Here is a 17,827-nt window from a genome sequence, read left to right as displayed (position 1 = left end):
CCCAATACAGCGGCGCAGAACCTTGAAAAAAAAAAAACTTCTATGTAGAATAAATACCATTAAAGCTTGAAAATGATTTTCTCTCAAAGTGTTTTTGGCAGGGCGGGCAGCTGGGCAGGCACAGTGAATACCTTAGCGGGGTGTTAATGTGAAGTTATAAGCATCGGGGTCCCAGATTAGTTGTATCACTTGCCCTACTGTGGAAAGAGTGGGTGGTGAAGAAAATCCCCAAAATGATAGAATAACACAAGTCTGCATTCAACATTCGGCTTAAGTAAAGGTTCTGAGTGATTTATTATAACGTGCACCAAAAGCATTGGCGGCTGGCCAACACAGGAAGGAACGCAGGGTGAAAATATTATGGAAATACAATAAAATATCTCTTTCAATTAATGTTTTGCAGAAAGAGGTGAACTCGAGCATTTACTGATGAAAGAAATTCACACTGTTTGCCTACAGCTCTCTTTCTACTTGCTCAGCATCACTGAGGTTTTACTCTCTTTGGCTTCTTCAGTGCTTGCTCATATTGCCTGAATCCACCTCTGTGGCTTTAAGGTGGAGTGAAGAAAAAAAAAAAAGGAGAAAAAAGGTGATGTTCTTTCCATCGTGTTTAGGACGAATAGACACTATTTAAAACAAATTAACTGTTGCCATACGACTTAAGAGCAACCTGTTAACAACTTTAAGGCTCTCAAAATAGTTTTTGAGGATCACATCTTGTAAATAATCTTCATACGAGTCGAAACGTTGTTTGGAGAGTTTTGTTCCGTCACTGAAATGTACATATGGAATCAAATCAAGGTTGTAAGGATAGAGAGGTGTCGAATGTTTAATTGCTTTAAATCAATAAGTTAATTGACTTGACTGAATAGGGCTCTGTGGAAGCAGAGCATATACCATTTACATTGTGTTCATTTTGGATTCATACAGACACTACAGGCTTCACTAACTGACACGCAGGTTAGAACATGTATGTAGTAATAAGGGGCTATGGTTGACATCATTGTTTTGGCTGGTTGGCTTGAAGCTGGTGCGTGTATACTTTTTAGGGATCCCAGATTATTTTCAGCTAACAAGTAGTAATCTCAAACATGTAAATATTGACATGTAGTTGCTAAGAGAAGAAAAATCCCTCAATTGTAACAAAAGAAGTTATTATTTACTCCCTCGTCGTGTCGGCGTGCGGCTGGTGATAAAGTGAGGTATTTGTAGGGTTACTGAGACATGACGAGTGGCAGCGATGGCTGACTCAACCTTTCCCTCCCTGTATACAAGTCAGGGAAACAGGCGAAGCCCTGTGTGATCTCGCAGCTCCAATCCAAGTCTGTTACGGCCCGAGCTGCGACTCATGGAACCGATCGTTTAATGATCTGTGGCGTCTCGCTGCCAGCGTGGAGAGAGGGGAGAACGCCACACCGCTCACTGCCTGACAGCAAATTAACGTACAACACTTTCGAGACGTGGAAATAGGGATTGCGACTTGGACAGCGATGCAGTTTTTAATGCTGGTGTAAAAGTGCAGGAGGGTGTGAGCGCACACCAGACAGCCACACATACGGCGAGCGGACATTCGTTGCAACCAACGCTTTCATTTTGCATATACTCTAATCCCCGAGTGGATTTGATAGGAACTAAATGCAGCTAGTACCCAACACATGCAAACATTTATAGACCATAATTTCATGCAGCCATGCCTTCTGCTACACAGCGACCACCCAGACTATTTTAACTGTTGGCCCGAGACAGGTAAACATGAATCATGGTGAGAAATCGGGAGGTGAGACAGAGCAGAGACTTAGTTTCTGACCGTGTCCAGGTGAGTACGCTGATGCTTGGCGCGGTCGCTGGAGTTGCTGAAAGCTTTCTGGCAGCCGGGGTGCTGGCACAGGTACGGCTTCTCTCCTGTGTGGCTCCTCAGGTGGATCTTCAGGTTCTCCAGACGTGAAAACGCTTTGTTACAACCCTCGAACTGTGGGAAAGGGAAGACGGTCACACAGCTGTCACAGCAGACACGGGGAACGCATGCATACGCAGATGTGTGCACAAAGACAACCACAGACAAGCAGGTAAGCACAGGACCACACAAGGAAATAAACAGACACCCACGTGCATGCACACACACACACACACACACATACACACACACACACACACACACACACATACATGAAAAAGCACACCCACACAAAGAAATCAATCAGTGTAAAGAGGGCATATTCTGGTAAAATGTGGGCTCTGTATTTGTGCACTTCTGTGAATCAGAAAGAAGCTGTCCCACTCTTTCCCAAAGTCCCTTGATCACTCGCACAGCTGGAGGAGTTCACTCCACATATTCATCATCACCGGCTATGGAAAAGTGAGAGATGCTGAAGAACATGGGTGGTATAATTGCGAGCATTTTTTTCCACGGCTCTTGAATAACGTAACCAATGCAGGGTCCTCCGTTATAAACCACATCCACTTGAAAAAGACCGCACACCTGCCTCAAGGCTGCGTCTAAATTGCAGGGGGGAACTGGAGTGTGCCGTACGGCGGCGGTTAATGGGCTGTAATGCATAGCATGAGATAAGTGTTCTGCTGTGTATAGTGCGTTAGACTGACAAGTGACAGCGGCTGTAAACAGGCTCATATCCGTCCCAGCGTGGCCCATTTGATCCAAACCACTCAGCCAATGAACACCACAGATTTGTTAACATGTGAATGATGCATGAGCCGTCTCGCATATCCACTCCTGCTCTTAAGCAGAAAAAACACGGCTGATTGGTTGACGAGGCGGTCCATGTCAGGACCCCCCTACAGGGGCTGCTGTGCAAAGACTCACACACCGCATGAGCGTGTAGTCGTATGGGAAGCGTAGCTCAATGTTACGTATATCTACCCAGGGTTAAACTCATTTCGGTATCCAGCAGCAGCTGGACATCAATATACTGAGACTGTCACAGGGAACAAAAGGAGCAGGTGAAGAGCTCATGTTAGCATCCTTCTTCTTTACTGCCACGTGCATGTCACTCTATAAGGACTCCAGATGCATGGCTTGTATGACTGTACATACGAGGGGCATAGGACAGGTGGACGCGTGGAGACAAAAGAGTATGAAGACAAAAGGCAGTGTAATAGACACGAAGAGTAATAGATGTGTAAACTGCTTCAGCAAATGAAAAAGCAACGAATAGCCCTTTTTGACCTGAATGTTCCAAGAACCATGAGGAACTAAACTCGGGAACTAAAAGTCCCTTTTGTGCATTCCCGTTTGCACCTCAAACGCATCGGAATAACTGAAGATTGGACAAATTAGGAAGAACCAACGGCTTTACTCATTCTCAGGAACCTAAATATGAGGTTTAAAACACAGAAACAAGGAACCAGGAAGAGTCTGATAAAATTAAAAAAATAAAACGGTTGCCGTTACGACTTTAAACTCTTAAGTTTCCCCCTCAAATGTCAAACAATATCTCATAATATCTCCGCTTCCCCACTCTTAGATCTTACCTAAAACCAATTTCTTGCAAGGGGCCAAGCTGACCCTCAGTTCAAATACAACTACATTTACAAACTGTTGCGGAGGCTCTGCGGTCTCTACTGTCCATTGTAGCCTGACCTTTAGTGAAGCCTGCTGACAACAGGTCGGGTTACGGCTAAGGAGAGAGTGACACCATTCTTCTAATAGGCCTTCAGCTCCATCTAGGCTCAGTACTCATCCCTGGTCTCCTTCATTCACTCACACGGCACAGGCAGGGCCTTCTATTCACCGAGGCACCATTTAATACAGGCGAAACCTAAGCCAGTCATGGTAGAGCCGTGTTGGGTGACCTGGCTGATCTGTGGGCGTTTGTGCTTGTGTGGATCAGTAGCAGAGTCTTAATCTGCCCGATTATTGCGAGATAACGCACAACTCCGGAAGTTTAAAAACTTAGCTTGAGGTTGTTGCTTTTTTTACTGAAAAGCTTCACCTCATCCAGGTGGGTTTCTTCGATGCCAAAACCTTTCAAAGGTATCAGAAAAATCAGCATCAAGGTGAGCACCTCTATCACAAAGACAAACTACAGTCTAAAATTAGCAATGTTATGATTTGAATTGAGACATTTTTGAGACTACTGATTATATCCACAATTCAAAAGGAGGTTAGACAATATCTAATTAGCCCGCGTACCGTTTGGTGTGGCTGAAGCTGAGAAGATAAATGCATAACGACAATATAAATGATTTCTTGGCTAGACAGCAACACAAAAGTCCCAACGACGCAGAGGACAGGACAAGAGACATTTCGCCCCGGATTCATCGGCACACTAACATTCTGTCCGGGCTTCATCATTCAAATCGTTGGAAAAAAAGTATTTTAAGAGTTCACATCGCACAGTGTCGCACAGGCGGAAACATATCATTCTAAAAGTCTCGCCAATCAAATGCTTCGGATGGAAACGGGAGACGCAGCGAGGGTGGGAAAGTTTAATAAAAAAAATCTGAGTGCAGAGGAACATCCACACGACCATACCAGCCGTGACAGACGGGGGTCCGTGCCGACTCCTGAAATGCGGCGCCGGGCATTTGGGTTTGGAAAACAAACACGGCTATTATTGACGTGCCAAATGTGTGTATTCATGTATAAGGGAATAATCACTCTTTCACTGCTTTCTGTTCCGCGATACAAATTTGAGGCTAAATTATAGTTACGGGCCCGTGGAGGAAAGCGTGTTAATCGTGTAGAGCGTATTATTACTCTGGAAGCTGGACGAGCAGGGAGACTGCTGAGTAAGAGGTTTTCCTGCCGGCTGGGAAAACCAATAGGCACTGCCACACCGAGACGTGGACATTACCCAGAACCCTGCGTGGCAAATGTTATTCTACAGTAAGATGTTAGCGTGGCCAATCTGATGGTTAAAATTACTTCTTTTCTTTTGTCGAGTTCATGTACCGCCAAAAACCTACTCAGGTTTGGATATTCGAAAACGTGCACTTAAACACTTTCTTCTTATTAATGAAGAAAGTGTTTAAACAGTATTGATGTGGGCAGTCTGTAGTCTTAATATGGTAAAAGGTGACCTCATGGCAATTATACATCCTAGGGTTATGGGTTTGAATCAAATGAGATTGGCCGAAGTAAAATAAAATATATATATATAAACAGTTCAGAAAGAAATGAACACATAGGTTAAAGATGTATGAACGTGGAGTTGTGGCACAGGACACAGGATTGATTTTACCGTAGATATTATCTATGAAAACAGTTTAGACAGCGCTAATCACATTAATTGCTTTAAACATGTTTAGTTTTCCTCTCTGAAACCTCCGTCAAAGGTAAACCTGACGGATCGCCACACGAGTGGAGCGGCGCGGAGGGATTTTAGCCCTGTTTGACACCGTCTCACTCTTGAGCAGCGGGGGGGGGGGGGTTCAGGGGCTCGGTAAACATTTGGGATGACAGCGGGGGTCTTGACATGGCTGAAGGGGGCGAGAGTGGGTTGAAAAGGTGGACAGGCAGCTGATCACAACAGACAGATTATGGGCCCGGCATGCAGGCTCGTGGAGTTGCGGCACGCCTGAGGCCTTCATGGGAAATGACTCCTGACTGGCAGGGAAAAGGCCAAACTGTTTCGGGGGCTAAAAGGCAGCAGTGTGCGGCACCCTCCTCTCATGCAGCGGCTCATTAGCAACCGGCGGGAGCTGTGGAAGATGGAAAACAAACCGGCCGCTATGGAGGGGTGTCGGGAGGAAATATGGCTGCTGACATGCAGGGGCGGCAAATCTGATTAAAAGCGTTAATGAATGGCATATGAAGAAAAATGCAGAAAGAGAGGGGAGAAGCAGAGCTACGGTAGAGGCTCCTTGCAGCCAAGGTTATCACCTACGGGAGTCATTTCCCCCCCCCAAGAATAAGCACCGTGTATTTTCCTTATCTGACAGTCAAGCTTCTCCGGGCGTTGCTATCGATGCTCTAACACTAACATATCTCTCTGGCTCCAGGGAGTAATTGTATATCAGGCCACTGACTAATGATGGGGCAATGGAATTCAACTGGTTGGCTGCTTAATAGCATGACATTCACCATTACTCACATTCAGAGGAAGATAAAAAGGTTCTCAGTGCCTAAAAGCCTCCACCAATTATCCGCTATGATTAGTTTTACCTCTTACATCCAAGCTCCTTTACAGCCAAGCCTGACAGAAATGATGAAGGCAAAGAGTACGAGTGGCAAAAGAAAACCTCTGCCAAATAAAACATGTTAGAATGTGCCAATACTCAAAAACAGCCCGTATAACTTTATAAGTATGAAAAAAAAAGGGGGTTTGGAGGGAATGAGTTGGTTTATCACAAGGTGTCTTTCTCCGCCCTGACCAACGAGGAAAACCACCAACACTTCAGGATCTGTTTCGGAGGGGAGGCTGCGGAGCTGAGTGCCCCGGCTGCGGATGGGAGGAACATGTGCATTTAATCTGCCCCGGCTTGCAAATGCCCTGTGGCAACCACAGCAAAGAGCAGAAAAACGTAAATGGATGAAATTATATCCATATGATTCAACGAGACAGTTAAGGAGAGGCAGGTTTCTCATGCGCTTCGTCAGGATACAAAATTAAACACAGCCTGGCTCAAACTTTCGCATTACATAGTTTACACATATCATTTCCACTGCGGAGCGGCACCCTGTTAGCAGCCAGCCTCAACTGTTGCAAATAGGGCTTTAATTTGAATCAAAGATATAGCGGTGGGCTTTTTTTCTTCTTCTTCTCTTTCCTTTCTAAATGCGCGTACATTTGCTTCGTTTCACCGTGAATAATCGTCTCTGCACTTTGCCTTATTTTTGTGAAGCCTTGATTTATGAATGCTGAGATATTAGCACACACACACACGCAGCCAATGGAGAGAGTGTTGTCCAGATGTGCATGAACCAGCCAGCCGAGCAAGAGACGATAAATTGGTGGGAGGAAGTAGTCATGTAAATGACTAAAGAAATTGTTCTTAACAGCCATTTTGCACTCGTGCCCGAATAGTTTGGGGGCCAGATTAAAAACTATGCGGATGGCACAACAGGAAGCGTTCGTATGATGACTAAATGAGGCCGCTCACATAATAAGCCTGCGCAGCTGTTTTGTTCCTCTCACAGAGTGTTTTCTGGAGATTGAGGAGGAAGTGCAGTGATGGATCTGAACCCCTGTTCCTGCTTGTGGAGGCCTGGCAAGAGTGTGAGCCTGGCTGCACAACAACATGGCGAGAGGCTTCATGGAAGCACTTAACCTGCTGTGATTCAGAGGCCTTCGTTCAAATGTGTACCAGCTCTGCAGTCCTGCATCAGATTAGAGGGCTAAGATGTGATTTCCTCTCGAACCGGGCAGCCTGGGGTTTACCGGTTCACCAGGTTGAGGGAAAAAAGAAAAGGGAAAACAGGGTCACGTTCTCAAAGAGATGAAGCAGATTGACAAGGGGAAGGACATGTCTCGTGTGCTACCATGCAGCACAGTACAGAACCAAAAGCTCAGCTTGATTCCTCTGTTGCCCCCAACATATTACATGTTCCTTCTGCTGAGGGGGTCAAGAAATGATTTTAACTGTATGAACACGGGTCAACGGTACAGCTCCATGAGACTCAACTTTTAACAAACAAATGGATACGATCAGAAACGTAATGCAACATCAATGCTTCTCAGTGAGAGAGGACACAACGACAACAGCAGAATGCACAATGGGTGCTTTTAGGTCTATTTCAGACGTGGAATCTGACACGTTGCTGGCTTCATCTATCTGACAACTATTGGAATCATTTTTTGTCATTTGCACCTGCTGTGGGTCTCCATAATGGCTCTACTCAAACATGACAAGACTATTATAGTGTTAGAATGCTTTTGCCTGACTTTTGTGTTACCTCTATTGGTTTTGACAAACGTATGTATGTACATAAATCATTTTGAAAAGAATTGAGAAAAAAATAAATAGCAATACAATGTAAAATACAATAAAAAAAAGTGATTATTTGCAAGTTGTTGATTTTTTTTACTTCTTTATTTATTTATTTCCCTGCATAGCGAAGGGAAATAAAGCAGTGAAAGGAGATGGCTGATTGACACAATTTCATGGTTTATTCTCATGATATTATTTATTTGAGCAGAAGAAATTACTATTAAATGGACAAATGTAGTGTTTCTTTTTAATCTGGAGAAGTGAGCATTTTCATGACTTGAGGGGTGTCGGAGGTGTTGTGGAAATGTTTGCCCTCATTTTCAAGGTGTTAGGTTCACATCTGAAAGGGCCGTTTATATTCCTTTGCAAAACGGAGCAAGTACTTGAGGTGGAGAGATGAGAAGATGTATTGTACAGAACGGGTTGAATATTGGCCATCTACCACTGAATAAGAGAGTGATATGTGGTGTCCACTTTAGTGAGGAGACACGTGATCCTTTGACCTCCCATTCAGTGAAAGAGAGGGAAAAAACAATCCCACTTTGTCTTGTGACGGTGTTTATTCTCACAAACCAATCCAAACCATTTATAATGGCTAATTAGAGTGCAATACAAAGCTTACAGGGCCACAGCCATTAGAACCTATCAAGGCATAAATTATAAACCCATTCACGAAATCCGAACCCGCCATGAAAAAGACAGACTGGGGGTTACGTAATGAAAATCCTAAACATGATCTGTGTTCCGAGCCGCCGCCTGGACTGATGTTACTGGCAGTCAATGCAGGATCCTGTTTGACGGGCCCATGAGCTACGACACCCGGGCTTCAATCTGTCCAGCACCTTTCACTCACACCTGCCTCTATTCTCACACTCGCTTTCTCCCTCCGTCTCTCTCTCTGCTCTCTTTTAACCCTCCTGCCAAAAGGCTCCTCTTGCTGCAGCACCACAATGGAGTGTTATACAGCTCAACGTGCTCCATGACTCCCATTAAATACCCGTGCTATTGAGGGATGATAGACACCAATTCAGTAAGGACAATAATGTTGGGTTTAATTGATCCAATTAATCTGTATTTTGTTAGACTATCAGACAAATACTGTGCAGTCCAACGTTATGATTGGGCTGTGATCTGAAGTGATATTTTTATTGGATCGTCACCATCATCCGGCATTTTTCTTTCTTACTTTGCCTCTCAGTCTGTCTAGCATGTTATGTATTCATTTTACTTTTTCCTCCTAAAAAAGGTAAAAAAAACATGCTTGAAGCTGCATTGTTCTTTTTAGAAATGTGCATTCTTGTGTTTCATGATAACGTACACAATGTAATATCAAATTAAATGCAAAAAAAAAAGGGGGATACTTTTCTTTGATGCTTTGACATTTTGTGATTTCAGATGATGCGGCGTTTGTCTTTTTCCAATCGTGCCTATTGGCATACAATTTGTGTGTGACAACCTGACACACTAAAATACCACCGCTGAAGTCCTGTAACTTAGAGACTTGTTAGGTAAAGAAATGAAAGCCCTTCTCCCTTTTTTTTTTTTTTTTGGCAAACCATCCGTTGTCCACACAAGGCGAGAGTTGACACAGCTGTCCAAAGACCTACTGTAGCATACACTGGGCGACTCTATAACTCCGACGTGACAACAAATAAACACTGCAGAAGCCCAGAGAGCTGCCAAGCCAAATACCATCAGGCCAGATGCACGATAGTATTGAGACGGAAAACATGCCAGCGAAATTAAACAATAGGTCAACATGGCATTGTGATCAACACCAGAATAGGAACTCAATGCAGGGTATAGGGGAAGATATTGCATTTATGCAACCCTCTGGAGGGGGGGAGCAGACCACAAAGCCTTCTGGGTAAAAAAAAGAAAGAAGAGTAAGCAGCTGCGAAAGAAATGTGGTGCAACGGTGCCCCTTTGATTGGATTGGTTCTCTCCTCCGCATGTCGAGGTTGTGTTCTTTTCTGCTCCGTCTCTTCTGGGTTTCAGGATCCAGTTTCCAGTTATGTGGATATGGCTGGTTTGCAATATATCAGAATGTGCTGGATATTCAATGTGTCGACTCAAATCCTGCCACGGGCGTTCTCAGCGAGCACGTCGCCCTTCGTTCACATTTCAATAAATCAAGTCACCACATTTCAGTATTTGGTTCTCTATTCATATTCAATTATTCAGGCCACAGTAACACGCTTGTGCCCACTGTCCTATAGGAAAACCCGAAACCACTCCCCATTCTTGCGCAATTACGACGGACTCGAGCTACCCGCCAACGGCAAAGATCCCACTCTTCACTGATATTCTAAGGTTAACCTTTTCATGGGATGTTTCCTTCAAATTTTCTCATCGGACATATGTTTACGCTGGCCGTAATATGAGTCTCGGCCCGGTACTCACACACAATTTGCAGCACATTACAATAGAGCATTTTCACCAGATATAATATGCATTTCCTGGCTGCACTTTAAGTCATGCATGACCCCGTGCATTGTTGGTTTTGAGCACGACAAGGACGCAGTGCGATCTGAATGACAGCTGCTACGACGTGACGCGGTATGAAAGAGCGACGTTATGAGAAACTGGAAGAACAGAGGAAAAAAAAAAGCTTACGCTCTGACTTAAAGGATTCTTACTTCTACTGTAATTCTGCCCGAATAACTGAACCAATCTGCTTCTAAACCCCGCATAAACCTTTTTACATCGATGTTAAATCGATTCCAAAGTTGAACAGACTCAATGTGAAACAGATGTTTTTAGAAGCAAACAGAAAGCAAGAGGGGCTTCTTTCTCTAGACAGTTAGGAGATCGTTGGGGTGTAAACCTCTATGGGGGAGAGGTACATGTCAGTCGTTGTAGTGCCAGCTTCTGGGTTACACAATCATAAAATAGGGCTATAAGAAATCACATCATTCTGTGATTCGTGTCCTCGTATGTCCCACTGCAAAAGATTTCAAGTCCTTTTTTTTTCATTTTTTCCCCCCCATTATCAATCATTTCAGTAAATGTGGCTTTGGTGAAGACAAAGATATTTGATACATATGCCATTTAACGCCACAATCCAACCCTCAATATTCTTTTTGGATCTTTCCACTTGGATCTCTCTTCACTCTGTCACTCTCTGGTGGGCATTTGAAAACACACTGAAAGTCTCGACAGTGTAAACATTCGCAGATCTCAGCTCGGAAAGTTTGGTCAACTCGTAACAAACACTTGAGTTGTGTGTGTGTGTGTGTGTGTGTGTGTGTGTGTGTGTAACGGCTGTGCAAATGATTCAGAAACGCTCTCTCAAGTCCGCATTCAGTGCATACCAAATCACCTGTCATGCATAACGCCTTGTGATGAATTCTGGGCAAAAACTTCTTTTTTTTGGGATGACATCATTGGAGCTGAATTGCCTGTCTGGCTCCGTTTCTTCCAGCCTTCACTTCTTTTCTCAAACATTCAAATTAAACCTGGCGTACTAACCACAGAACACCGCGGTGCATAATTTAAATTTGACACCCTAAACGTAAACACGTCTTTCGCTACATCATTTATCCATACTTCTCTTCGTGTTTATTTTGCACGGTAGCAACTCATATATATTAGCTGCAGGTCTAGCCTTGTCTGGTGTGGGTCTGGCTGGGTGGAGGGATACTGTCGTCTTGGGCTGTGGTGGAGCCGTGAGGCAGAAGTGGTCTCGTTGTGTATAAACGTTCTTTTTGTTTGTCTGTTTGTTTGTTTGGTTGGTTGGTGATGTGAAGGCGGCCAGGGGATTCCGTTCTATGCGGTGCCCTCTGCCACACTGACAACACACACACACACACACACACACACAGTTGGGTGGGTATGTTTACAGAGTGGCTGCTGTGGCACAATTTGTGCCTGGGCCAGTGTGTAATTGGGAGGAATAGGAGAGGATGGTAGCCTCAGAGGAGAAAGGGCTGGTTATGTATTCGCTCCGTAAAATGCCACAAATATACTTTGGCCTCCACAATACACATGATCCATGACGGTATACAGCAAAAAAAAAAAAAAAAAAAGCACTACTATTGAGCACAAACAGGGAACGCTTTCAAAGGTTCTACTGTATATATGGGATTCAGAGCATTCATATAGCAGCAAGCAACTATTTGCAAAGTATAGCTGTAGTGGAGCAATGTCGACTTAAGCTGTTAGCTGCAAGTGCCGGCTCAGCAGATATTCTCTTAAATGTTGCAAAAGGGTCATGACCTAACAAGGCGATCCCCCACGGCTCTTCTCCATCCATCCTCCCTCTGCGTAAACCGGGTTTGCGTCCCTGCAGCAGCCCCCTGAACATGACGGAAAGCCCTGAACACTCACCCCGGCTTCTTCTATCCGATGTATTAGTAAACTGATCTGGCTCAGTAGAGAGGTTAAACTGATTAAGATTTTGGATGGGACACAATTATGACACAATCTCTGTGCAGCGGATAACCAGCCCCAGCCCCCGGGTCTTCAGGTTTCCGATACCAGAGCGTGATTAAATGTTCAGGAAATGGGGAAACTCAAAATATTGCATTCCAGGCAAATGCAATTAGAGTGTATCACATGTAGTAAAGCCTGCATGCTTTGATACCCGGTTATGAGGGTGAGGGCAAGTTAGCTCGAGTTCATTGTAGCAGCGTGCAATAGAAATATAGCATATTATATTGTGCATTTTATACCAATATGATATGCTATATTTCTAAGTCACAATCACGCAGGCAAAAGAAAATTGCCCTTGCGTCCTCACATGGGTGTCCATAATGCATTCGCATTAGTATCTTCCGTTAGCTCGACCTGAAAGTTGGTATCTTGATCCCAGCTAAATGCACATACCTAAAAGTTAACATAATAACCTTTTTTTGTCCTAGCAAATTGTGATTTATAATTATAATCCAGTTGCAGAGCCTCTGCAGCAGCTGTTTCTAAACCTGCAGTTTTGACGTGGCCAACTTGTGACGCTTTTTGGCACGGGTTAGCGTGTCTTGAGCAATACGTTACTATGCAAAGAATGAACATACTTTAACATTTAACAGTGCTTACGGGAAATCCTAATTGTGTCACTGCAATAAAAAAAATACATAAAGACATCATACAAACAGAGAGAGAGAGAGAGAAAGAGAGAGCGACTGAAACGTTAACACCGAGTTAAAAATGTAAAATCTTGGAGGTTTTTAAAATCTTAAAATCAGATAAACAAAAACTAGCACAGTCCTAAGCTCAGATCTAAATGATAGATAGTGGGGAGTGAAAGAGAGGAGCGCTGGACTACATTACTGCAAAAGATTGACTGGAAAACTTTTTTTCCGGCCTGACAAGAAGTTGGCCCGGTCCACTCGACAAGGAAAACAAGCAAGATCCATCCATCCAGGGCTTTCATTCGTATGCCAAAACATCAGTCGCAGAGCCCCTCCGCCAGCAGTTTCATCATATACCAATATCACATATGGACAGTGTTGTGTTACCGTTAGCACGACGAGCCAGGCGGCACAGCCGACCTGGCAGGAAGACGGAGGATAACCACAGGACGGAGTTATGGCTTTGTAGGAAGAAATTAAGACTATCTAGCTACCTGATGAATTAATTTGCCTGGGGAGTGACTGACAAAGTTAATTTTAAGAAATGATTTAACGCGGAACAGAGGCACGGGACCTTCCGATTAAAAGTGCGAGAAGTTGACCTCCGCCAGGTCTTTATTTGGACCCGATTGGATCTTTTGCATTCGTGCCAATTCAACAGACTTCAGGAGCTCCGTTTCCGAAGCGTGCGGTTTACTCCTGACATGCGGAATCAATGCCTTTTTCTCGCCTATTGACCTTGATTACTTTCAATGAGCCATACGCAGACCTCTCCTCTCAAAGTACACTGCAGTGGATATGTCAGTGTATGGGCCCGGGGAACTAATTACCTTGGCTGAGCCACAATATGTTTGTGTTGGTCAATTTGGTTTCAATTTGAGTTCCTCGCGTCAGTTTAAAACGTTTTCATTTTGTTTCTTTCGGGCACGCAAGTTCTGAAGATTTCACATGTTTTAAATCAATGACATGCTACTTTAAGGAATGAGGAAAAAAAACATTTTTTGCAGAGATACTAATTATATATGTATGTATGAGCCTCTTTAAGAAGGCGCTTTCAATACAGGTAGTTTTTTGGGCTTCGACTCTGAGATTGTGGCCTTTAAGTTGTGCGGACAGCCCAGAGTGTCAGAGGCACATACGGATACAACCACATTAATATCAACGTCACTCGCCACCCGCACCCAGTGCCCAGACGGCTCCAGTTTCACGCGGCATTCAGAGGAAAAGTCGGGTCATGTGCTGAACCTCAGTTTTAATTAGCTAATGGCACTCCCTGTTTCATCTCCTGGTCTGAGCCGATGGCTCACAAAAGACTCCATTTACCCAGAAAACACACGCCATCTTGGCACTGACCCGCGCCGTATGTCTCAACTCTCCTCCAAACATCAGTCTAGTAAATCTAAATATGTGTATATTTGCTGGTTTCACACCAGTGAAGAAAAAAAAGGAGGAAATTCCATGATCCAAGCGGGCCTTAGCATCCAACTTTCCTTCAACAAGTGGTTTGAGTGTGTCAGTGAGTGTTTTGGTGTTTGTCTTTGTGCGCTCGCATGTGTATGTGTTTGGACAGGTTCCAATTAAGCAGCTAATGCTGGCTGTTTTTTATCATTGTGAAATGGGCGGCTGGCTTTCTGTCTCGCCTTTGGCTCTAATTTATGACTCACACTAAAGTATGTGAATCTACCCTTTCATGGAGGAATTTTCTTTTTCTTTGAAATAATTTTTCAATTACATCACATTGATGGTATGAACCCTGGGAGAAGAAACTAGGAACAAAAAAAAAAAAAAAAAAGAGATTCTATATTACTATAGACATGCTGCAAAAATGTTCCCCCTTTACTTAATAAGATTTAAAGCAAACTTAATAAGCACACCTTCTCAGGCAGGTGAAAAAATAAAATTTTAAATGAAGCCATAATATTGTATCCAAGAACAAAACCGTCTTAACATCACTATCGCCATCTACCGTGCATAATCCAAAATATGCATTTAAAAAAAAAAAGATTCTTACTTTTAAATTCTGCACGTTAATACAGTAGCGTAACAAAACCACTGAATCAGGTTTCATGCATTGCATCCTTCATCCCACCATAACATATCCTAAGCATACTATTATTTTAGTCCCAACAATGTTATGCCAAACTAACCCAAAAAAAAGTGCGCCGGGCTGTACACGTAGACGCTCGGTCCGATCCACACAGACAGCCTTGTGGTTTAGGAGGATATTATTTGACCTTCAGAGCTCACAGACCAGTCGTCAGACACTTCAAATCCGCTGGGACGGCCTCTGACAAAGCAGAACAATATCAAAGTCTGGGACCATGTCAGGGCTACTCTCGCTGGATATATTTTTAATATTTATGCAGACACAGGAAGAAAAAAAATGCAATAAACTGAAACAACAAGTGAATTAGGCATGAAACACAACAGGATATTGCAGAGAGATTATGTTGTTTCCTCTCCGCCCGTGTGTCCTGCAGTGCAGCCCAGGGCTAGCTGTAATTGCCGGGGAGAGGGAACCAAACATTTTTTGTAAAAAAGGGAGCAGAATTTTTAAAGAGCCACAAACTCAGCCATTTAATTTAGGAAGGAACTGGCTTTTTTTATACAGAATTTATTAAAATATGAGCCAGGTATAGACTGTGACAGGCTCGTGCAGGGGTCTGGGTCTGACTTGTGATAATGACTTTTTCCTGCCAAGAACGCAGCATGAAGTAAATGCTGTGCAGCTGTAGGAAGAAAAAGAGATACAGTATATATATTGAGAGAGGGAGGCAGAGGGAGAAAGAGGAGAGAAGTGTGTTATGTTTGGATGTGAGGAGAGACCCATTTCATGAGCGCCCGTCGGAATCTGCTGCTGGAAAGATAATAAAGGGATTAGCTCAGTGTTTTCTACAGCATTTGGTCCTAAAACAGAATGTCTCTTCTGCTTCCTCTATAGGAATTTCTCAAATTCTTGAATGCCTTTGTCTATTGCACGAGCGCAACAAACACAAGAGGCATCCGTGCTAGTGACCAGAAAGCACACTGGCCCAAACGAAAAAACTAAGACTTGGGATGGAATACAATGAGCATGCAAAACCTTATAAAACGCACACGGAGACACTTGGGGTGCTTTTCAATACGCTCACTTGTGCTTCCTCACGTCCTTTCTCAAGTTCTTCCTCCTCGCTCGGCCCGTAAACCGTGCCCCTTCCACCAAAACACGGAGGATCTTAAATGCACCTCGAGGAGACGAGGAGAGAGGAGGGTTCTGGGTGAGAAGAGAGTGAGGAAACACCAGTATATCCTTTAAGGAAGTCTTTTCTGCATCCACCGATGAAAAGAGGTGGTGATCCACAGGTAGAATAATCTCAACGTTATTAAGGTGATCAAACTTTCTGCCCTTTGTCGTTTGTGTAGCGCCTCCTCAGGCGCCGTTCTAACTGCATTCGTTAATGAGGTAAAACTATTAGGCCTATATCAATAAGAACTCTTGCATTCAGCACTAATTTGCTGTATTTCACGATGTCATATAGATAGAATGGATAATATATGATAAATATCGCTCTAGTGGTGCTGCGCAGGATAGAAGGATATTATATCTATTTATGCCCGGGTGTTGAAATTAAATGTTTGACATACGAACATGTTTGTCACAATATGCTACGTTGGGAATTGAATTGAAAGTAAATATATAAGTTGTTACGAACACTGTTGTGCTCATCATCAAACAGCGGTAACGAAACGAGTCACTCGTCCTAATCAACCGACGACGCTTCAAAAGGACGTCTCTCGCGGTCGGGACTAGGATGCAAGGGGAGGAAGGGACAAAAAGGAATTACGGCGACACGTTAGCATATTGAAAAGCACCCCTGGTTTCCTATAAGTATGTAGTACATACTTGAATCTGTATAGACTATATACAAACGCAAACACGGTTACAAATACACACAGAGAGTGTGTTTATTTTCTCTAGCCCTCCAAGTTTATCTGCTGGAGTCCCAGATCAACATACATTCAATCCCTGCTGATCAGATGTGTTGATTCAAGCTCGAAAACATTTCACATTTCTGTTTATGCTCGGTCGGAGTGCTACAACCCCAACGTACTGTACTCGGAATCAATACTTCCTATTGTGCGAGTCAATGGAAACAATATTCACATTGTCATATAACTGCATGGCTGTGAATACGTGCGTGTGCGTGTGTGTGTGTGTGTGTGTGTGTGTGTGTGTGTGTGCTTGAAATGAGGGTGATCGGGAGGTTAGGGTGTGTAGCAGCGTTTCACAGTGCCTCATGTCGGCAGACAGAATCCAGCGGCTCCTCCACACTGAGCCGGATTGTTCCAGTGCTCACATGTGGTAAACATCTCCAAAAAACACACACATACACACATCTTCACAGTGATACATTCAAGCGTACACCGTATGAACATACAAACATCCCCTCCGTGTCCATTTGCTGCGTGTCACCCAAATGTCACGACGGCTCACGGGCTAAAGTCACACCTGCAGCAGCATCGAGGGCATAATCAACAGCTGGGGAACATACAATGCAGCAAATTACTTCCAAATGTTTTGCTCACACTGGGCCAAGGAAGCGGAACACTAATACCCCGGAGTGACGTAAAGCAGGGAGAACAGCAGCAACAGTAGAGTTTTTCTTTTTTGGCTAGAATCGGCGTTCAGCTCAGATGTGCACGAAGAAGTAGCAGCCAGAATCAAATTTCTTATCCAACTCTGAAGAAAACGGCCATAGAATACAACTTTTCTATGAACAGACCCTCACCTCAGCTAATTGTACAAGGCACTGTTACTTAAAAGAAGAAGAAGAAGAAGAAAGTCCAGGTCTTGGCCTGGAGATAAAACAGGTGCTGTGGCAATATTG

The 17,827-nt window shown here is 43.8% G+C and overlaps 1 protein-coding gene across 1 annotated transcript in view; it reads right to left on the bottom strand.

The window, feature by feature from the left end:
- The window catches only part of LOC117729413 (zinc finger protein GLIS1), a 63,833-nt gene that overhangs the window by 15,582 nt on the left and 30,424 nt on the right, over positions 1 to 17,827 (bottom strand). The window contains exon 6 of the mRNA XM_034530423.1: positions 1,808 to 1,969. Coding sequence (XP_034386314.1) covers positions 1,808 to 1,969 — 162 coding nt within the window. The remainder of the gene's footprint in view (positions 1 to 1,807; positions 1,970 to 17,827) is intronic.

The sequence above is a fragment of the Cyclopterus lumpus genome, chromosome 4 (assembly GCF_009769545.1).
Source record: "Cyclopterus lumpus isolate fCycLum1 chromosome 4, fCycLum1.pri, whole genome shotgun sequence".
NCBI lineage: Eukaryota > Metazoa > Chordata > Actinopteri > Perciformes > Cyclopteridae > Cyclopterus > Cyclopterus lumpus.
The sequence above is the reverse complement of the archived record's forward strand: the minus strand, read 5'-3'. Positions and strand labels throughout refer to the sequence as shown.